The sequence below is a fragment of the Anoplolepis gracilipes genome, chromosome 17 (assembly GCF_047496725.1).
Source record: "Anoplolepis gracilipes chromosome 17, ASM4749672v1, whole genome shotgun sequence".
NCBI classification, from domain to species: Eukaryota; Metazoa; Arthropoda; class Insecta; order Hymenoptera; family Formicidae; genus Anoplolepis; species Anoplolepis gracilipes.
The window spans coordinates 7,453,128-7,476,565 of NC_132986.1; the positions used below are offsets into that span (position 1 = coordinate 7,453,128).

Below are 23,438 nucleotides of genomic sequence, written 5' to 3' on the forward strand. Positions count from 1 at the left end.
CGTTTATACTACAAATATATATTATATAAAAATTAAATTCTTTAGCCAATAATATATACATATAGTATATTAATATATATACACGGAAAAAATTGTTATACTACAACAACATGGGTTGTTACAACAACATTCTCTATGATTGGGAAAGAAATGTATGTAAGTTCAAGTAACATTGATATTATATTAAATATAGCTGTTATCTTAACAGCTATATACATTTCTTTTCCAATTACAGAGAATGTTGTTGTAGCAATCATAACAATTTTTTCGAACATATATACATATATATATTTACTTGTATATCTTATTTCTATTTATCATGACACGTGTATTAAATTCATTCTCTAGACTTGAAGACTAGCTAGAATCTAGAATCTTGGAAAAATATTATAAATCATTGATTTTTAAACGTAACGCTCTTCCAAGAATATATTTTCAAGAAACTTAAATATAAATTTCAATAGCAAAAAGATGGTGAGATACGCTTCATTTATTCGCGAATTACAAAAATAATTTTCTCGACAAGTTATCTCTTTCGGCGAAAGTAAAACGCGATGTTCAACGATCCGTGGCAACGAGATCGAAATTTTAACAGCCATATTTTACGCGTAAACCGAATAATCGGGTGTTGTGCTGGTTAAACGTCCGACGAATGCCTTCCGCAAATGCAAATTGCTTTCAATTTCGAAGGGCGACGCACGCTACGAGCCGGCGTATCGTATCGGACAGTAGATCTGTTTCACTTTCAAGCATACCATGTAACGGTCGGCGTATATGTAACGTTAGAGAATCGGAGAAAGTCACGGCGAGACTCCGACTACGTCTAAACCGTACGTCAAACTTAATAAACATTCGCGGCGCGCGATCCGCTTGCGTCACTCGCGAATTTTTCGCCGACAGACATGTTTCTCACGCGAGATAATCGATTCGTCGTTGATTGATCGAGGACGAGAATCCGTCGAATGAGATTTACGATCTTATCGTCCTACTTCCTTATTTACATTCAGCTGGCAAACGTCCTAACTTCCGGCACCCGGAATGCAAACTTTTCCGTCTTACGTTTTCTAGCTCGCACAATGTCATTTCCGGTCTACTTAAGCAGCCAGAGGAATTGAATTAATCGATTAGAAAACAAGTTTATATCAAAGGAATTCAAATCATTTTTGTGGAGAATCACGTTGGACGTATTTAAGTTTCATAATCTCTCTGGTTTACTTTAATCTCAACTTGAAATTGAATCTATGTCTTCCTAATTGTCGAAAGTAGAGAAAAAGTTGTAAATTTAGGTCAAAATTAACGATGATTTCGACCAAAATTGAATGAGCCATCGTTTTCTCTATAAATTCGATTATCGCTATGTCGCTTAATTACCTGGGATATCGGCGCCTCCACAGTTACAATCCGGAAGTAAACAGACATCCTTGCGACACTTTGCCGCCGGTTTGTCTACTTGAGGCGTCGGATAAATCGTCGTCGGCCTCGTCGGAGGATACCTGTAGATGTCAATGAACTCCTGCGCCTTCGAAACTATCTCGGTAGACGGTTTCAAGGTAGGTCGAGATCGTCTGAAAACATCGACGTTTTACAAACATGTTTTACACAAAACAATTATCAAGTAATATATATGTATAATTAAAATAATTAAAAATTTTTCTAATCAAACAGATCAGTATACTATTTGTTAATATTTTTATTTCCCATACAATAAATCAATGAATTTATGTAGGCTAAATTAGATAAAAATGCACGCTTATCAAAATCAATCTCATCAAACTTTAATACAATTTTGCGTTTTCGAAAAAAATCATTAAAAGTAAGTAATCTCGCGGTATCGCGTCTCATCGTGAAACATTCATGGATCTATACTAGTGGTCTATCGTACATCAGCCAGATCGTGCCTCGTTGAAGAAAGTGATTTGATAATGAACTTACGGCGGTGCTGTGCCCCGATGGATCTGTTGCGGTCGACCTCGGCTGGAAAAGAAGAGGAGCAAAATATAATTGGAGCATAAGATAAGATCCAAAGGATTTCCGGCTGCGCGTGGATGAGGAAAATTGTGCGTTTAAACTACGTGGCGGAGAAAGCGCGTAAGCGAGCGAGGGACGTCGTTTTGCCGGCGAAATCGGGTCTCGGCCGACGGAAATCAGTACAGGGCCGTTCTTTTCGCGTTTTGTGCCATGAGCAAAAATTCTAAATACTAAATTAAAATTTTCTTTCTCATCTGTTCATAGAATAGTACGTAAAAGAATTTCAAATATACTAAAAAATCATTAATAAAGCTATTTTATGTAAAAAGTAGTAAACGTAATAAAAAGTAATTCAAATAAAAATAGATTATACTCGTTTTCATCAAAATTTGTTTTTAATTTACTTTAAATTATAATGAAGAGATCAACCGAATTTTAACTTAAATAACAGGCCGAAAAAGTCTTCCATGCAATCCGAGGCTTAACGCTTTTTAATTTTTTTAATTTTTGATATCATTAATTTCTTTTTACTCTGTGCGAGTAATTAATTAAAATCATAGCGAGATAATTAAAATTGTACCTCGGCGCGTTGATGGTGTAAGGTCTGCTGGTTGTGCTGGGAGTTTGCGTGCTCGTAGTCAGGGGTATGTAAGTATCGACAATGACATTCGGCGTTGTCACGTGCACCACAGGATGGCTGAGAACGTTTGGTCTGCATTCATAAATAAATTAATAAATAATAAATTCGTAATAAATTAATGAAATCGCGTAAAATTGCACGGATTTCTTTTTTTGATACCATTGGATAGTTTCGTTTTCGTATCTGGACTCACATCGCAAATAAAGAGACAAGTCTTGAATTGTCATACTTGTACGGTGACTATTTTTAATGATGATTAGCTCGAGCGCTCATATGAACCTCGACATGTTTTGATGATAAATCATGATGAGAAAAATACGTTAGATCAGCACGAGATAAAATGCAACACAAGAGAAGTTTATTAAAATAATAGCAAAAAAAAAAGATTCAAGAAAGAATTGCATTTGTCAAGTAACTGTTAAAAATAATACATACATATATGTATATGTGTGTGTAAATATTGTTATTATAATATTAAAATTGCAAAGTCCAATATACGAATAAATTCAGACTTAAGATAATTGAAAGATAATTTTTCAATAAAATAAAAATAATACTTATCTTTAAGAACAATTATTATATAAATATTTATTACAAGATTGAATCATTATCGAAAATTATTATTCTAAATACGCGGAATTCATCATTTAGCGTCTCCTCTCATTTTAATTGCACTCACCGAATAATCGCAAAAAGTAATCGATTAACTGAAGCAATTTCCTTACCTGAACTGTTGACTGTCAGATATGCGGAACTTGTTTTTGTTGAGCTGAGCCTGAAACATAAAAATAGGTATCATTTTTAAATATTTTTTCCAACTGGGATAGAAACAAGAATTATAACGGAAACAAAATAACTTTGACAATTTCATTCAAATTTTTGTTGCGTGAAATATTTTCATACCTGGTTTTCGTAGATATCATAATCTTGATTGAGATTGTACTTATCCGCCTCATTTACAGCGACTTTCTTCGGCTTCTGGTATTGCTTTGTGCTCACCTCGCTAATTTTTACATTTGGCTGCTGTATCGGTACAGATTGGTTGATGGTATATTGATTGTAATCTGTAAAATGATATAAAATTATTACAATTATATAAAATTATATAAAATTACTAAATCATGTTAGTAAGTGCAAAATTAAGATAAATTGTGCTTATTATTATCTTTTTACTATCTTTTCATATTTTAACATTTAAACGCTATCATATTTTACACATTTAATATATTTTCAGCAAAAAATATACATTGAACAAATTGTAAAAAATTAAATACAAGCTATAAAGAGCTGAAAAGAGATTTTATTTAATGTATTTTTTTTTTTAATTCTTTATACGCTTTGCTCAAAGTTAATTAATATGAACTTTAATAATTTAAAATGCAGTCAAATAGAGTTGGGACAATATATAACAAGTAAACTGTTGGAAGTTATTATCGCAAGAATGTTATTATCAGAGAAATATTTTAAAAATAACTTTACAATTAGAAAGAAAATATACAAAAGTTTCATACAAATTTTACTGCTTACCGTCGTCCTTATAAATAGAAACATCGTCATCATAAATTGTATAGTAAGGATAACTTTGATCTGGATCATTATAGTAAGCCTTGGATAGAACCGGTGCGACGGTTGAGGCCAGAGTTTTGGCAAGTCTTGGCGATTCAGAGGTTGGAATGGGAGTTCTGAAACACAGAAATATAAAAAATTACAATGATTTTCACACGATAAAACTATCTTAACTTATCATGTCCATATAAAAACTTTTGATCAAGATAAGGCAAAATTATGATTGTTGCGCTAGCGTATAGTATAAAAATTTTGAAGAGAAATTACGGTCAAATAAAAATAAGTATTGCCTCATCGCGACAAGCACCACCTTTTGAATAGTGACTTTATTACCAACCTGTAATGAGTCTCAGCTTGGGCACGCGCGCTCACCAGGCTATCCTTCTCTCTCTCCTGAAACACACACGCGACATCTCAATCTCAATGGCCACCTTAGTGTATCATTGAATTGCCGTATTCATTGCTAATTAATTAAATTCATTTCAACATTAAACAGACGCGTTTATTATTTCTTATTCAATGCGACTTTCTACAGACGCGTTCTCGCTAAGGAATTCTCGATATCGTTCGTAAAACTACTCATGCGATCTTATTACGTATCGCAGTATTAAGAAACGCATCCATTACCAAAATCGTTTGCCTATTTATTTAATCATTTGTAATTATTACAAATTATATGCATAACTTCTAAAAAAATATATACATATATATGTAGAATAAATCTTAACATATTATCCTAATTATTTCAATTTTAAATATTTTTATTTTAGAATAAAATGTCAAATAAAAGTTTCACCGTATTATAAAAACAAAATATAGTGCATAAAACAAAATTTTTATACCATGTATATTTTTATGAAATATTAATGTCTCACCAGTATTTTTTTATATAAACCAAATAATTTTTTGCAATTAAATTTTTCTCTTTTTCATGATATACAATATAAAATGATTAAGAAAATATTTTCACATTCTCTTTTTTTGGCATTATCTTAATTTATATATTATACATTTATTATAGACTAAATAAATTTGATTCATGTGAAAGAACGCGAAATCGTATTTTAAAAAATATGCGATTGATCGTTATAAATATAATATTGGTCTCGTTTAAAGATGGGGAGGGTTGTCAAATTATTTTACTCATTATTTTGTGAAAAATGTAGCAAAAACATATTTTAATAAATGAGTGAATATTTTATCCTGGGGGGGCTCACCGAGATTATATTCCGACGGAGTCCGTCGCGGTCACGTTGCACTTGGCCGATTGTTGAAGGTTGTCCCCGGTACACTCGTTGCTGCCGATCGTTTTCGACCTCCGACGCGGGACCGTACTCATCCTCGTGATAATTTGTCCTAGAATGTTGCCGCTGTTTCAATTGTCTCTCGGTGATCTGCGAAACCGACGGCGACGTAGTCGTAACCGTGATCGGCTGCCTCTGGATCGGCCGTTGTTGCTGCTCTCGTTGTTGTTGATCTCGTAATTGTTGTTGCTGCTGTCGTTGCTGCTGCTGTTGATCCTGCAAAGTCTCGATTTTCGCGGATCTATGACCGCAACGATTTGGTTTTAAAAGTTTTATCTATTGGTAGTGACGAGATGAAACATGTCTTTCAAAGTGTAAAATTATAATCTATATATAAATATAAAAAAAATTATAATAAAAAATAAAAATATAATAAAAAAAATTTTTTTAATTAAAATAAAATATAATATCTTTTTATTAATATATTCAATGTTAAATTATTTTTTATTACATATATATATATATATATATAATTATATTATTTAATAATACATCATTTTAAAAAATTTGACTAAATATTTAAATAAACATTAAGACATTTGTCATCCTGATGTTTATTTGTGATACTCAACAACAAATTCAATTTCACATGGAGAATAGTTTAATGCATAATAAACGAGATTCATATATCTTCGTACAAGAGTTGCATAGAAACACAACAGCAGAGAGAGAAAATAATAAATATTCTCAACTGACGGAGAGGGGAAGGAATGATCACAGAATATATAAGTATGTATCTGCTTTCATTTCTACGTTGTTTCGAAACTAACGGTGAAACATCCTTTCCATTAAAAATTCTCGCAAGGAGAAAGATATACATCGGTGATTATATATGACACGCAAAAATTGTCTCTTACTGAAGTTTTCTTTTTAAATGACAAGGACACCCGGAATTCGGGATGAAGCGCAGGCGGTTGAGAAATTTTTTCCCGAATACTCGTGTACAATAGATTAATGAATACCCGGCGTAAAATTGCCCAACTTTAGATTTATATAACGAGAGCCGACTGCGTTGGGTGTTGCACAAAGAGACTCATTCTCATACAAATTGACCGTACTTTTATTTACACACGTAACAGGGAAAAAGGAGTTAATCCTAACATGTGCAATTGCATTCTCACTTCATCTCTTTCACTATTGCTGCATGTAACTTTTCTCTGCTATTTGTGCAAGAAAAATAAAAATGTCGACGATGTGTTACAAATATTATATACTTTCTAAATATTCACTTATACGTCATTCTAATATAATGATGGTCAATCACGAATTATTGTGTATGTGTAAAAATAATACATTGCTTTTTATCGTATTATTTTTCTGAACAGATAAAATAATCGCTTCTCGCGCAAACAAACTTAAAGATTTTTTTTCCTGTACAAGTAGCAATTATATCTTAAGTTAAAGTAATCTGCGTTAGAGATTAATGATAATCGAAACGGGGAAAGCAAGTCCCGCGAGAATCTGCAGGCGGAACGAAGTGGCCTCTACGCAACGAGCTCGTCGCGTTCGAACGTATGTTTAACTGACGCGTAAACGTTGTCGATAATTTTTTTCCTAACATCGAGTGTCTGTGAATGATGCTTATTCGGAACCGAGAAAACATGATCGCGAGCTCGTTCTGTCGAAACTAACGGCGTTTTTACAAGTCTCAATCCGCACTGTAGTCGCAATCCAGTCACCTTAAGCGACCGCGCTCACGCTATTTTTCTCTTTCTTTTCACTCTCACTCTCGCCTTCTTCTCCCATCGGTTGTCACGAGCGTGGGTGGGTGAACACGTGGCGCGCGATTGTTCTGCAATCCCGTCGAAAATGAAATCTCATGCACGGAATGCGGTGCTATTATGTCGCTCTTGTACGCAAATACACGATGTTCTCATGTTTCTTATGCGCTCATAATATGCGTATAGATTCTGAGGTCAATTTTAAAATAGAACGCAAACATAATACAGATCCTATATTTGATCATGCTCGAGATGCAAATATTAATGCGCAGTTTGAAAATTACGGTTTATAGTTGTCGGAAGTATTTTCTAAGGTATTTTCTAAGATATGAAATATCGAAAGGTGTGACCAAACTTACCTCTCCAATAGAGGATCCTCCTCGACCTGCTTGTTGGACGAGTCTCCTTCCGGGCAGCCTACATTTCGCGGCCAATCGCACGTTTGCAGGTCGTGACTGAAAGATAAACGAATTTTTTTTCTTCTTAATATTGATTACTTATGAGCACGCCTTATCAGCGATTTCACGCGACTACTCGCGCTTGTCGTATCATTAAAATTACATTTGTGCAACGCGTCAAGACGTATCATTTTCAATTTCGCTAATGCTCTTGCAGCGTCACGACTTTTTTATACAATTTGACACCTTTTCCTCGATTATGCGAATTATCTTATATGCCGTCGTTTTTTCCACTACCTATCGATTAAGAACTCACCGTGAATAAATGCATGATAAGCGTGCAAACCTTCCGGATTATAATTGAAAAATAATGAAAGATATTCTTAGGATCGTTCAAGATGTAAGCAAGATATCGATTGTATCACGCGATAAGTTTCTGAAAAGAGCTTTTAATTGTGGATTTCTTGCTTTTCATTGATCGTTTAATTAAGTGATAAAATGTCCAAACAGTTGGACAGATTTATGTAACTCGACATCATAGATCAGTACATTTCTCGCGAATTCCGGACCTAACACGTTTATCATCGAAAGCCGTATTCGGCGTCGCTCCTGTAAAACCGCTGTCACGATCTTAGCCGTACTTGGATATCGCGTTACCATTAAGCACCTTGGGTTATATCGGCCGACTTGTCACTCGCACGTATTGAGACGAGGTGTGGTTGGCTTGGCTGATCGATTTTTTTCCACCAGGATTATATGTGTACATATACACACACACACACGTACATACATACATACATACATACATACATGATCCCCTTTTACCGTGCAAATCCAGACGACGGATTGAAAGTAATCCAGGATCGTATCTGTCTATGCTGTTCAATCAAAAAAGGATCTTAAATGTCTGTGAAGAGTTGTTACTTTTTTGCACACGATCGATTATTCAATCACTTAAACTCTTTGCAGAATAATATAATTTAATGACATCTCTTTGTAATGTAAAAAATTCAGACATTCTGTATGTTGAAATAAAATACGATATTCTTTAAAAATATATATAATTTTTAAAATAAAATAAAAATATTAATATATAAATAAATAAACCTATATATATCTAAACACAATTTTCGCAAATGAAGTCACTGTATATACGAAATTTGTCACACACACTTTTCATAGAACTTTTTTACATTCTCTACAACATTACACCTAATTTTGCCGATTTACATCATTATAATAAAAATATTCACACGATAGTTATCAATTGGTTTCCAGATCCCAGCTTTCACAATGTTGCTAAATTATAAGAGCATCGAATGTCCCACATCGAGATGTCTCCAAACTACGTTGGGCATTTTTCAAATAAATATCTTAAGAAATATGTTTGCAGATTTTTACGGAATGCGATCACGAGTTTCGCGGGAAAGCGCGATTTCGTTCGCGCGGCGCGGAAATCTCTCACGAATCAACGTAATGCAGCTCTGGGAGCGCGGGACGGGTCGGCGCATCCGGCTGTCAGTGTCTATTGCTTTGTTCAACAATGCGTGCATACTCTCGATTCAACCAATCTAACTTAATTTCATCAGAGTTCGCTAATGCACGGGCCATATTAGCCGATCGTCTGCGAACGTGAATTCGTTTCCACGTTTTTTTCCCTGAGAGTGTATCTGCCGCTTCACGGCGTCTAAACGCGGTCGTCAACCTCGCGCAATTATATGCCTGCTTGGCAGAAACTCCGTAACGAGCAAAAGAATTCCTTTCATCTTCTATTATCTCGTATGTAATCTGAGAACCTGGACGAGCTTGATCGTTGAAATCGTTACGTTATGTATACGCGATTTTATAAATCAAATTACAAATTATGTTTTGACACATGATGACAAAGCAGTTTTCTGATATAATCTTGTCAACAGTATTAATTTAGTACAAAAGATTTTGCAATTAAATTAAGTAAAATAATAATAATATAAATAATATTAATAATAATAATATAATAATAATATTAATTATATTAATTATATTCTTTTATAATAATATTCTATAAATTCATATATGTAAATTGTGTTAATAAAACAAATGCTTAAACAAAATTTTTAGTATTTTAGTATTGATAGTAAAAATTAATTGCAAAATAATAATTTTTTGCAATAAAATAATATTAAATATCAAAGCAATATTTTTTTTAATATCATAGTTTTTCATGATTATTTTTACAATCCAAAATAGTATATATATATATAGGCAAAGAATTCAAGCTTTCTAGGTTAAATATTAAGTACTCCTAAAAAATACTTTCTAATTTAAGGGTAGAGTCATCGTTTTTTTTTTTATTAAGAATTTTAATTTTTTCTAATTTCGCACCTGTACATAAGGCCTCCCGTACAAGATTCCAGCAAAGCGCCACCGAAAACACATACATAATATTGCGTGCAATCGCGTGGATGAGGATAGTATCCAAATTCTTCAGGGCACTCGAATTCCAGGGCTGCCTCATTTCTGCTAGCCCTTGCGCTTCTCGGAGTATTTCGTTGGCATCCTGAAATACAAAATTAAAAATATATTTTAGTCTAAAATTTTTGATAATATTTTTTGATAATATCTATATTTTTGAATCATTTAATTCTTAAATCAATTGGTAATGTTATTAGTTATTATTATATAAAAGAGACTAGCATATAAAATTGCTCTTCTGAAACATAATTAAATTATTATCAAATCAAAATTTGTGTCTTAACTCTCTCGTAGCTTTCTATTCGATTACACAAATACATACTTTGGATCGGACATGCGTCTGATGTTATCGGAACTTATGTGATTTCCTGCATAAACTATCCGGTCCTAGATCTCTATGAAATTGCGAAATATATTTTTTATGCAGCCTGTGTTGCGAAATGTAAAACAAAGAAAGTCGTAGGAGCAGAACAGATTAATAGGCTCCACACAGATATAAAATCGATAACGAGTAAGACTAACAAAGATTATCTCGTTGTTCTTATCAGATTATCTTGCATAATAAACTCTTATAATTCTACATACACAGAGTTTAAAGTACAATATAAAAGATTTTTAACAAAATTTATTAATAATAAAAGTTTTATAATTATTTCGTAAAAAATTGTCTTTGTTTTTCTCCTTTATGTAATGAAACATATAATATTCAAGTAAAATTATAAAAATTAATTTTCTAAAGTTATTTGTCCATTTCTTAATTTGCAAAAATTTATCTTTATTTTCTTTAGATTAGCAACACTTTAACATGTAACTGAAAATTATAAGACATTAATAATCATAAACGAATATACTTTTTTAAAAATAAACAATTTAACTTTAATTCTCCTTTTACTTAATTCGTATATAATTGCATCCTTATTTAAGAAATAAACTCTGCATTACATGCGGATCAATAATTTTATCTAAGAACACAGTATAGATACAAACTTATTAATTATAAGTTAATCTGTCAAAACGATGGTAAATTATGACTATAATTGATTTATTTCCCGACGTCAAGTCTATCGAGGTGAGTTGAGTTAGCGAAATGTCATAGACATTTTCAGTCTCTACCGCGCATACACATGATTGCCTGCCGTATATCATCGCGTATCGCCTGTCGCTCATTCGCGCGTTGAAACGCGAATGAGATAAGTGCAACAGTGGCGAATTGTGCAATGGAAAAGTAACCGGATTTTTGGTCGACCTTGCGCTCTCACGCACACTCACTCTGAACTCGAGCTCGAGCCGCGGCTGTTCGAACAACGTACGTGTTTACGCAAACGCACTACTTGCGAGAAACGCTTTTACAAAGATCTCTTACGAAAATCTTAAAGATCGAGTAAGGTAGAAAATGCGTAAGCGTGCGTCGCGCGTGGAAAAGCCGCAACAATGGCGAGGCATTTAATTTGCCGAACGCGCGGCCGCGAACATCACGCAACGTAGGAGGCCGCAGGAGACACGCACGAGAAAAACGGTGCTCATCTCTCGCATTCCTCGGACTTCGCAATCAAGACCTCTCGCAAGAGGAAGTCTCTTTCCCGCTGAGGTTTCCCCTCTGATTATAGAGCCGCGACTGATTAATAAGCGCTTCTGGAAGCCGACGTAATTGTGGTTTAATGACAGCGTACAGTCGTTTCTGAAGGATCGATATTGACGCCCCTGAGAATGTATTATTTGACCTTTTGGCTGTCGAAATGTAAATCGACAAAGTGAAAATTAATACAACAAACTAAAGATTGAAAAATTGAATTACGAAAGCGGTGAATAACACTGGAAGAGATCGGCACGCGTATTCGCGTTTTCCGATATCTCGATAGAACGTGAATAGCAACAATGGATTTTCGTTACGCAATATAAATGCTGCAGAAGAAAGAGGTATCAAAACCGATACATGGATCTCCTAAACTGATATGCCACTTTATTTCTCAACGATCGAATGCTACATTTTAACAGAGTTAATGTAAGCTTGATTCGTTATTTATCAGAGACTAATAATTAACTTGCATCTAAAATTCTTGATATTTGCAACTTTTTTGTGTAACATTTTTAGCTAGTATATATTATATTATTGTACATGTTTACTTTTTTCCTAATATTGCATTATTTTACACGTAATTTTTTTATTCTGTTTTACTTTTGTTTCTGTCTTTCTTTTTCTAAATATAATTTTTATTATACATAAGTATTATTATCTATAGATTTTGGTATATTGATTTTGAAAATTAATTTCTCAAATCTCTATTTTAATTAGAGCTATTTACTAAAAAAAAATTTGAATCAATATTATTCAAACTGTGATACCATTCGATGGAAAGCAATTTTCACTGCATATATGAATGTAAATTTTGATTTTCACTTTTCAGCCCAAAGACAAATTGATATGTGTGAATTTTGACATTTTTTCTGCGTAAGAACGTAATTACCGTTATGGTCGATGGTTTCGCTCTTTCCAGAAATCTAATTTACGCGCATTACAAATGTGGATTACGCACATTTGAATGTTAGGCTACACGCGTGGATGCCCAGCCATATCTACAAACGTGTTTTAAATGCTCCTTTGTTTGCCATTTAAAAAACACAACGAAATCGAATTATATAATTACCAAGCGCGGTACACACACGTCTAACAACAAACAATAACGGATTCGCCCGATACACGCGCGAGTGTGCTATCGTAATGGCGATTAAAATTAGGTAACTAGAATGGGAAATGGGGAAAGAGAACTCTCAATCGGGGAGAGATCGTGAATGCCGAGATTGATTTTCAAAGAATGCGCGACTATAATTAAGCACGCGCGCGTAACTGGAATGAACAGGATACGAGAAAATTAATTACCCTGTTAATTCATGATACCCGGTAGGTAGGTATATATAATGACGACGAGTTATACAGCGTGAGTGAATGCATCTACGACTTTTATATGAAAAATTGAAGAATGAGATAGCTGTATGCTTTTACTCTCAGTCAATTCTCTGCAGAAGGCAATTTATTTCTCCTTGCGAGAAAGTGTGCGCCGAATTCGTTTATCAAAATTTCTATCTACAAATACGCAAGTTATTTCGAGTGTATTGCTTTTCAGTAAAATCGTACGACAGAAGCACGCGTGTGCAACATATACATATACATATGCATCCGCATAATTACATACTTTGACATTGTCTTCCCGATGGCATTGAAAGTATCGATTCGCTGAAGTTATTCGGTCACGAAGGTCGCCGGGAAATGTCGGATCGAAGGAAAGTGGCAGATTTGAACGTGCGGGATATGAACGTCCTCGACCGTACCGGATGTAGAAGGACGCATACACGATAATTGATGTCGTGGAATCAATTTTAATCTGTGATCCCGTTCTTCCTCTCTTTCTCTTTCTCTCTCGATCGTCAACACGGTGCTTGATCTCGAAATCTTTCACTCATTACCTTGACAATTCCGCCCACAAGGTCGCTGTTGGATATAATTCAAAATCTCGCTTTCAATCGCTTTTTACTCACCTAGTGCAAACATTTCGTTGCGAGGAATGCAATAAAGTTTGCATGAATATTTTATGTAAAATATTTTTAAGTATTTATTATTAGTTACTATCCCATAATATCAACATTCTTGCATATTTGTCAATTTCAAAAATTTCTATAATAATAATTTAACATTTATAAGCATTAAATCATTACATTATATGATTTATATACCTATTGTAATTTTTAATAATCATTATTTTTAAAAGTATTTCCAAAAGTATTGAACTCCTCCCCCTATTTATATTAATTTGTTCATAATGTAGAATTTGGTGGATTTTTCCTAAACTCTTCTTTAATTCTTCTCTTTGAGGTTTATATACATTCAAATTTATATTACATAATAAATCATACGTATATGGTAACGCAATTTTTCATCATGTCACTGACATTTGACATAGAATTACCTGCAAAATATAACGTAGTCAAGTATCTCTGAATGGCTGACGACATTCTAATGCGTCATAGAACATCATCTACATCATCTACAAATAATACGTTGTACAAAGACGCCTAACACGAATAATGCACCGCGTTAAATGAACGTCGCATCCGGCGTACAAAGGATTAAATGTCAAGTGAAACGCCTGGCATGGACACGTATCGGCCTAGAAATTCCTAAATAATACGTCGCGATTGTTAAAGTAATAAAAAGTGTGTTGTGATCTTTTACAGCTAAACACTAAACGGGTATATTTAAAAGTAGGTACTCTAAACGAATGAATAAAGATTGAACAGGGAATGCGAATGTTTGCTGTCAAAATTTGAAAAAAATGTACAGATTTAAAAAACTTATTAAAAAATTTTTAAATATATAATGTGAATATCGAGACATATTTTTTATTTTTTAATTTTGCATATTTAAGTATCAATTTCTTTTGCTGATTTTATATTTTGGACTTATTTCTTCTAAACCTTCCTAAACGCAACTTCTCGATATCAAACTAAACGATGTTTGTGAAGACAATCAGCTCGTTACAATAATAATGGAAAATAAACGAGAAATGCCGATTCATTGTAATGAAAAATTGCAAAACGTTTATTTAATATTTAGCGGTTGTTTTGTAAGAAAATGCGGTTTTCGGCTGCGTACTTTTTGTACGAGAGAGACTTCAAATAATTTTCACACGAAAAGGTGCGGGCAGAATATATACGCGAACGTTGCACCATTAAACGATGCGGAATCACAGACGCAACAGTACATTGCAACTTCGTGCTAAAGAAATAGCAGGCTATCGTTTCGCTAAATAACTAAACTTCTTTCGTAAGAATTTTTTTACACAAGCAATATTATGCATGAAATATTATTCGTTTGAAAAATTTATTCGGTAAATGTAGAAAGCGACACATATATAATCGCGTATAGTTCTATATAATCGCAATCGCGTATAATTGACAAAAAAATCTTGCAAAAATTAGTCTGCACATGTTCGATTATTTTGCGGCGGCGATTCTTCAATGTGATACTTTGGACAACGTAATTTATCGATGTCTGAAATTCGTCGTGCATTTACGCAACTTGACACTTAGAGTGATCCAGGGCCGGAACCGCCGCCATCGAAACAACGCTATTATAGGAAAGCGTTCTGAAACGCACACTCTCCTTCTAAAATGCTGAGTGCTGTAAAATTGCCGTCTCGTAACGCGATTTGCACGCACGGCCGATATGATACGGTATAAACAAATATATACGGTGCTCCCCACAAATCATGCAGGGAGCGCCGCGGCTTTTCCTAAGACTTGCACGACGACAGAAAGAGACGCGAGGAAGGAAGGACTCGCGAAGCTGAGAGAAGTGAAAGTCACGCGAACGGAGAGAGAAGGAAACACCCGCGAAACACGTGCAAGATAGAGAGAAGGAGAGAGAGAGAGAAATAGATATAAAGTGAGAAAGAGAGGGAGGCCCCTGGCAGGATAAAAGAGTCAGCCAAGTGAATGAGTGAAAGTGAGCCGGAATACCGAAGCGGTGCTCTGAAACTGGAGCACCGCTTGCATAATATCGGACAGTTTATACAGTTTAAGGCGTTCCGTGTTGTATAGGCGACCACTCGATATACATATTTGCGCTCTATTCCACAGATCGATAAAGCATTAGATCATTACGTGCGTGACGGCAGCAATGATGCGACAATAATTCGTAATTATAAAAAAAAAAAAAAAAAAAAACAATATTCTTGAGACAACGATAAAAAGAAAGAGAAAGAAATTTTCGCGCCTGTTTCGAACTGACAGTAAAAAATTGCCCATATTCCGGTTCCTTACTTAATAAAAGCAGTATTTACTTAATATGATTGTAAATTAAATTTTCACATAGAAATTAAAATAACTGCCGCTTTTATTTCTTTTAAATCTGCTTTAAGCAATGTCAGTAAAACTTTACGTGTTGATTTTTCAATCTCGTTACACTCGATGTGTTTCCACATTCTATTTACTTAGTTATTTAAAAAAGAAAATTTCGTTGCGCATAAAAAGATTTTGCACAAAACAAGCAAGTATAATTATCTGTAGCATGTAATATATTCTATATCTTTTATCATAAAGTCATTAGTTCAATTATGGTCTGGGTCGGCAGGCAGGGCGTGCAAAAAGTTATTCATCGATCTACGGCAAATAAACGATTAGAACGGTTAGACATGATCCCCATTAACAGTAGCGGTACACATGTTCGTATCACGCGAAACGAGATAAATTAAGGGACACGTGATGGAGAACTTATGAGACACTTTAAAGAGCTTCGGGGCGCAACACGTTATCTCGGTACATTCCCGACGCATTGACGCGTGATAGTCAATAACCATATTTACAGCTCAAAAAGCATTTATTATCGCATTTCCCTGAAATTATGTGAGCTCATTGTTACTTATTTCCATCCATCGTACGCACGTACGTGTACACCGCGGTTAGGTTTTTTAAGCCGTATTCTTTAGGGTGACAAAAAATAACTTGTCTCGCCAGATGGGACACTTGATTGTAAAGGAGATTTGCTTCAATTAAGGCTCCGGTCACGCATCCCATTGTACGGATATAAGTAGGCAATTAGAATCCAAAGGTTGCCGGTTCGAATTTTTTTTTTTTTCGGTTCTGGCGAAATAACTTTCGACGTAATTTAAACCTTGAAAAGAGACTAAAGAGCGACGGTTGCATAATAAGTAGCGAAAGTCATTGTTAATTAGGTCAAGTATTTTTCATCGACTGATTTCTGCCCTTTTTATATCCACATTTGTCAGTCGAGTCAACAATTGCAGGCTTCTGCAGTTGCATGGAAATATCGGCGGTGCTACAATTTTCGTTTTTTTTTTTTTTTTTTTTTTTTTTTTTACGTGTACGATTAATGAAATTACTGGCGATTATGCATAGCGCAAACGTCCCAATGTCGAGCTTATAAAAGTGGTAACACGTCTCCAGAGAATTCTTAAAAAGATTAGATCTCCAAAATATTCATAAGACAATGATAACAATAACCGGTATTGATATTAATTCGAATAATTAAAGTAATGGACTATTGAAAATAAAAATATTTTATTTTTTATTTTTATTCGTTAAAGCATAAACTACGAAAGGTATAATCAAATAGAGAAAATCATTGAAATACATAATTTCAAAATCACAGAGAATGTTATGATGCATATTTTAGTCTATTTTAAATATTAAACAAAACATTAAAATAATGGAAGTATTTAATATTCAAGAAAAATATCCGAAATATGCGGATGAAAGAATTTGACGAATATAAAAATCAACATTACGAAAAGCTCTTATTAATTCAAGAAACCAGAAGGCGCATAAAGAAACTTATTCCCAACGAGGTTGTTGATTTCGTGAATTTCTTAACGCCTACGGGCCGCCGGCCTCGGAAGTCAACCGAGTCTCGTATAATATCTGTTCCTGGTAACGGTTTTAAACTTTCTTCGCGTGACTTTTTCTGAAAACCGATTTCTGTATTAAGTAAAGTATCGTATCATAAATCGCAATTGTAACCCATTATAATCCTCATTTTTTCGTGCTTCATGCTGGAAATGTTCCGGCAATCGCGAATATAAGATCGATCATATATGTTTATGAGAGATAGTATATCCCTCTTAAATGTGTATATACTTTCTCATAGAAGGAGAATAATATTGTAGATGGATTGGATCGGATATATAGAATTGCTTATATAAAGGCATTGTTGCTTTCGTAACTTGTTAATTAGTATTACTTATTTAGTAGTTTATTTATTACCGCTTAATTATTACTAGTCTCGTTCTAGACTTCTTATTTGACAAATATCTGGCAAATACAAATTTTTCTTTCATGTTTTATATAAATACATATATTTATTTATTTATTTATGTACATATCGTACCTTTTCAATATTAACTTATCTGTTGCAACCGACGATAACTTATCTCATTTTAAATCATTAATAACATTAATTATGATGGGAACATGTAACATTTTGCATGTCATCAGATTATTCAGAGAATAAAATTTTAATCTGTCGACCACACATGACATCATATTGCGTCACACATTACGCATAATCGTTGTATACGTGGAGATGCAACAATCTCCACGTAATAGTCTGTTTTCTCTCTCAGCCATGAAAGGTCATCGAGGCTCTTCGCAATATTTGTAGAAGTCAATATACTCCGTTTCGAGATTGAAATTATAGAGTCCTTAATCTGTTTTTAATGAAATTCGAAATTATTAATATGAGATTCTTCACATAATTTTTGTGATACATTTTGTGTGTGTACACATTTATTAGTTTGGTTAATCACATACCTAATAATATCTCTTTACAATATTTATAAAGATTTGATTTGTGATAGGTATCCCACATCCTATACATTTTCACTGTTCACCAAGAATATAAATCGTTCCAAATTTTATTTTTAACATAAAAACTGTTTCTTTCTAAAATATATATGTATATACGTAAAAACTTTAATTGATAAATATTTTTATACACCTTAAAATAAGAAAAAATAATATTTGTAATATGTAGATACACATTGATCTAATTATTTATCTAATTAAAAATAATTAAACGATTGTAACGTATTCAGAAATATTTTGGATTTACAAATGTTACATTTTTTCTGTATCAAGTACAACTAGTAATTTACAAGGATATCTTTCTAGTGTAAATTCTTTCACACGTAATGTATGGCGTCAAAATCTACAGACCATTCTAACGCTATTCGAAACACATTCAATGTCTTTGCTTGCTCAATTCCTCGATTTTTATCTTTATCGTCCCCGAGATGCTTAAGCGTTCCTCAAGAAATACACCTTAACAGATTTTGATACGCAAACGCATGCAACTCGATCTGCTTGACCTCGTTGAGATTACATCACATTCGTGAAAATCATTTTCCAGATCGGTAGAAGATTGCAAAATCTCCTTTATTCGTGAAACAATCATGAATAGAAATATTTAGTATAATAATGTATCGATCGGAGATACCGAATAGCATTGAATCAAAAATGCAAAGATAATTAATATTTTTTGTAATCATTGCATCAACATTGATGTAAAAACCAGAGAAAAATTATTAATAATTTCTGTAAAATTATTATATAGCCGTATTAATAGCTTGCAAAAATTAAATATAAAATATTTATATTTAATTAAATAAATATTTCTGTTTTCCTCTAAATTGAATAAATTTCACATAGAGAGCAAAGAGCAACGAAATCTCACGGGAATGTTTGAGAATTAATAATGCCGACGCCTCTTTATCGATTGCAAGGTGCGAATGCAAGCGCGTAAGAGTGCCTGCTGCTGATGGCCTTAAGAAGTGAAAAGATATCTGGCCGGTGAAAGAGAGAGAATTTACGGGGCTCTCGCGGACACGCTGACGCGGTTGGATGAACCGCGGCTTCGATATCTTCACAATCGCTGAGCTCGTCGCATTCGGCGCACGAGGTCGCGATATAATAAGACTTCAATTTCCTGAGGAAAGCCAAAGGGAATAAACGTGTATGGATGCGGTTGAAGGACTTCGCGTCTAATTACAATCAGTCTAACTGTATGCTGTATAATAGATTTGATGAGTTAGCAACAAAGCAAGAAAACGACAAATCATTTTAATGAGGTTTAGTGGCTTCTGAGTTTACTTCTTGATGCGTTATTTCTAATAATAGAATGCGAAATTATTTCCTTGAGATTATTAATCTTGTAAATATACGAAGTAATCATGTAAGAAAATTTTATTTTGATCTAAAAAATTGTAGATAAAATAATTAAATTGAATTAAATGTAAATAAAATTATTAATAACAAATCCTTCTCTTCCTTTTTTTCCTCCCTTCCTCTACTTCTATATTTCTCTTAATTTTTTGAATATTTTTATATCACTGAATTAAAATATCTTGCAATAGATCAATCTATAAGAAAATAAATCAAAAATTCTATACATTAAACCTCAAAGGGAGTTATTGTCTTTAGCATTAAAAATCGCAGGTTGTAATCTCTGGCGGTGAAATCATTGAATCACCGGCATTGAAATCTCTGGACAGTGGTGTTAAGATCAGCAGTATTGAAGTTTCCGGCGTTGAAATCTACAATATTGCAGCCTCTAGCATTAAAATCTCTTAAGTCATTTTGTAATCTCTGACATTATAACAATCGGCAGCTGATGGAGATTACGTAATGTAATATTTCAGTTTCACCTCTCGTTTAGAAAATCAATTCGATACGATAGGTCTAGGTCATCCCGTGCCGGATGTCGCGTGCCAGATCGGTTCTCATGACTATAAGAATCTATAACGCTGAGATATTGCTACGGGCAAACGGTATTATCGTGATGAAGTATGACGTTTGCTTTTTGTCAGACGTGCGACGAGCGAACGTGAGAGCGAACCTCGCCTTGTTGGAGCAAAAACCAGTCGAAAATGCCAAAGTTTACATCTCTAGTAAGCGCATTATATCGCGTTGATTATCTGTCCGCGATGCACTAATTAATGCACCGTTACATGAAAATGGAGAAGGTGCGAATATAAAATCGAATGTATTCACGCTCACCGCCGGAGATGATTCCGTGGGATAGGATTCCCCCATTCCGTTTGCCCTTTCAGTATGACTAATCGCTAAAGTTTATGAGAAAGACGCACAAGCAGAAAAAGAGAACCAATTGTAATAGGGGAAGGGAAAATTTTACTTGCAAGTATGATTATACACAACTACGTGTAATTAAATTTTGGATACAAAGTGAATATGTGTAAAACAAAAGATTAAACTTTCGTTACTTTATTTTTTCCTTTTCTTTTAATCAAGGAATTTGTGTAGTCATATTTTATTTAAACTAGATATAAAGAACATATTTTATTTTATTGTTAATATAAATTTTAATTTATTCAAAATTCAATTTTCTATAACTTATAAAGTAACTTCAACAATATATTGTATTATAAAAAACTGCATTAAATTAATTTCTCTCAACTTTTAATCCTAAAACTATGTAGAGAAAGAGAGAGAAAGAGAGAGGAAGACAATCGTTCACGAGACTACTTCCAGCTTTAGTCATATGCAACGGTGAACGCCCCGGCTCTCTGCACCCCGCGGATCAACTGGGAACACCCACTCACGATCGGGTCTCTGAGGATTACTAAAGACAGCTCGACCTCCCTGGCATTCTCGTTTCACGATCCCACGATCCTCTCCGCGTATACGTAAGAGAGGGACTTCGTTAGACGCGAGATGAAAATATCAGAAAGCAAAAGCGCACATAGTCTGGGATAATATCCGCAGTATCGATTACCTCTCTCGAAGGATCCTGGTTAAGGATGTACGTGTACATCCTTAACCCCGCGAACCCTCGCACGGGCTCGCTGGAGTGGAAAACGACTCGGGGAAAGTAATGAGATTCGTGCTAACGTTAATTGAAGGGTCGGAAAAATTAATCGTACGCTTGCGCAGGAAGTCCTCGCGGATGTTATTCTTTTTGTAAACTAGAGAAATTTTTTCTCGATACGGGGAAGTAAAGTTCCGTCGTTTAAGAGACATGCATTTAATTGTACGTAACCTTCTGATCAGTAATGTACAAAATTCCATAAGGAAATGCTCGCGAGAATAACAGGACATATTATGTGATTAAAATTTTATAACTACCGCGTTTCTCAAACATTTTGTCAGAAAGAACTAATCAATTACTTATCATTAAATCATAAATTTCTCTTGCCATAAAATATAGTAATACGAGATAAAGCGAGAGATGTAATGATATATAGGTTCAGCAATAAATAATAATAATCTACAAATAATATCGTTTTTACTTCATTTATACGATATTATTTTACAAGTATTTTTTATTTCTCGCTATTCGATTATGTCGCGAAGCGCTGTTACAGTCTCGATAGAAAGTCACATTGCGGTATATGTAGAAAAGCTAATTTGATCGGAAAGTAATTTCGCAAGCGGTTATGCAATTACTTAATTAGGTATTCTTGATACACAATCGCATAGCTGTACACGCCGGGTTTTTAATCGATACGATTAAAAAAGTCGAGTTGGTGGTTAGCGACGTGCATTTTAAATTCGCGAAATGCAAACCGTAGTCGATAATCGCGCACTGTCGGCCGTGAAGGCTATCTATATAGTCGCAAAAGTGTGCGACAGCAAGGCAAACTACGACCTTTGCTATTTTGCGTGTTGCGATTGCAAAAGTTGCTAAAAGGCATGCGTAATCGATAAGGCTTTGATAGCATTTTTATGCGATCGTTTCAAAACTCGTATAACTACATTTTATCATATGGGGGATATTTTTTTATAATCTAAAAACAGATGAAGATTCTTTATCTATTGTTGTATATGTATGAATATATAATATATAAGGTAAGTATATAAAAATATATAATATATAATATATAAAAATATTTAAAAAAAGAGAAAAATAATGCATAATGCATAATTAAATGCAAAGACTCATCTTACTTCAAGATTTTGAAAACAGTGACGTTTTTTTTAATTACCATATTCTTTGACCAATTTTTGAAGTTAATTCTTTCGTAGTAAGAATATTGAAATACATTAATTTTCGAGTTGAAAGCAATTTTTTATCATTAATTAAAGAGAACAAATAAAGATAACGACATTCTTCACGTAATTTTAGATAATTTGCTTTAATAAAATTTTAATTTCATTAATTCTTAATTATAAAAATATATGACACAAAAATATTATGATAAGTAATGAATAAATCTCTCTCGATATTTTTTTCAACAAAGGCTAAACTCCAAATCTCTCATTATATAAAAACTTCCGGTTTTGAAATATTCTATGTAATCTACTGAAGTGATCAGAATCTTTTTGTTATTAATATTTTTTGCAACTAGGTCAAATAACTTTGTTCTGCAAATATTTTGTATTTGGGATAGATTTTTATCAGGTTAAACGTCCAAGTGATTCGAGATTCCACGTGGATAATTTGCAGATAAATTGAAGAAAAAAAGAAGAAACGAATACAGCGAATTTATCGCGACATTCTCTTCTATAATTCGCGATAAATCGATCGCGAGCAGCGATAGGATTGGATTCGTAGCGTGAAGGTTACGCGTTCTGAGAGGGTGTGTGAGCGAAGTGTCTAACCTTTGCTGTCGCTCGTAGCCGGACGTTGCTTTAGAAAGGCGCGATATTAAATTCATGCGTGGGGAACCCGAGTAACGTTTCGCTCTCGAGACGATCTCGATCGTGCGATCTCGTAGAGAGATAGGGGGACGATCGGAATAACCTTGCGATTCTCTTATCCGGAGCGCTGTGATAGAACGAGTTTACCACGTAATAGAGCACACAGTTTATGATACAAAGAAAATAGAAATATCGAAACAGAAATGATTGTTTTAATCTT

The 23,438-nt window shown here is 33.9% G+C and overlaps 1 protein-coding gene across 3 annotated transcripts in view; it reads right to left on the minus strand.

The window, feature by feature from the left end:
* Cda5 (Chitin deacetylase-like 5) overlaps window positions 1-23,438 on the minus strand; it is a 58,137-nt gene that overhangs the window by 6,188 nt on the left and 28,511 nt on the right. For all 3 annotated transcript variants that reach the window (XM_072909290.1, XM_072909289.1, XM_072909291.1), the window contains exons 2-11: window positions 9,962-10,136; window positions 7,559-7,654; window positions 5,392-5,719; window positions 4,512-4,567; window positions 4,136-4,290; window positions 3,512-3,672; window positions 3,334-3,383; window positions 2,549-2,680; window positions 1,933-1,974; window positions 1,372-1,565 (exon numbers count right to left, since the gene is read on the minus strand). In XM_072909290.1, the coding sequence (XP_072765391.1) occupies window positions 1,372-1,565; window positions 1,933-1,974; window positions 2,549-2,680; window positions 3,334-3,383; window positions 3,512-3,672; window positions 4,136-4,290; window positions 4,512-4,567; window positions 5,392-5,719; window positions 7,559-7,654; window positions 9,962-10,136 (1,389 nt within the window). The remainder of the gene's footprint in view (window positions 1-1,371; window positions 1,566-1,932; window positions 1,975-2,548; window positions 2,681-3,333; window positions 3,384-3,511; window positions 3,673-4,135; window positions 4,291-4,511; window positions 4,568-5,391; window positions 5,720-7,558; window positions 7,655-9,961; window positions 10,137-23,438) is intronic.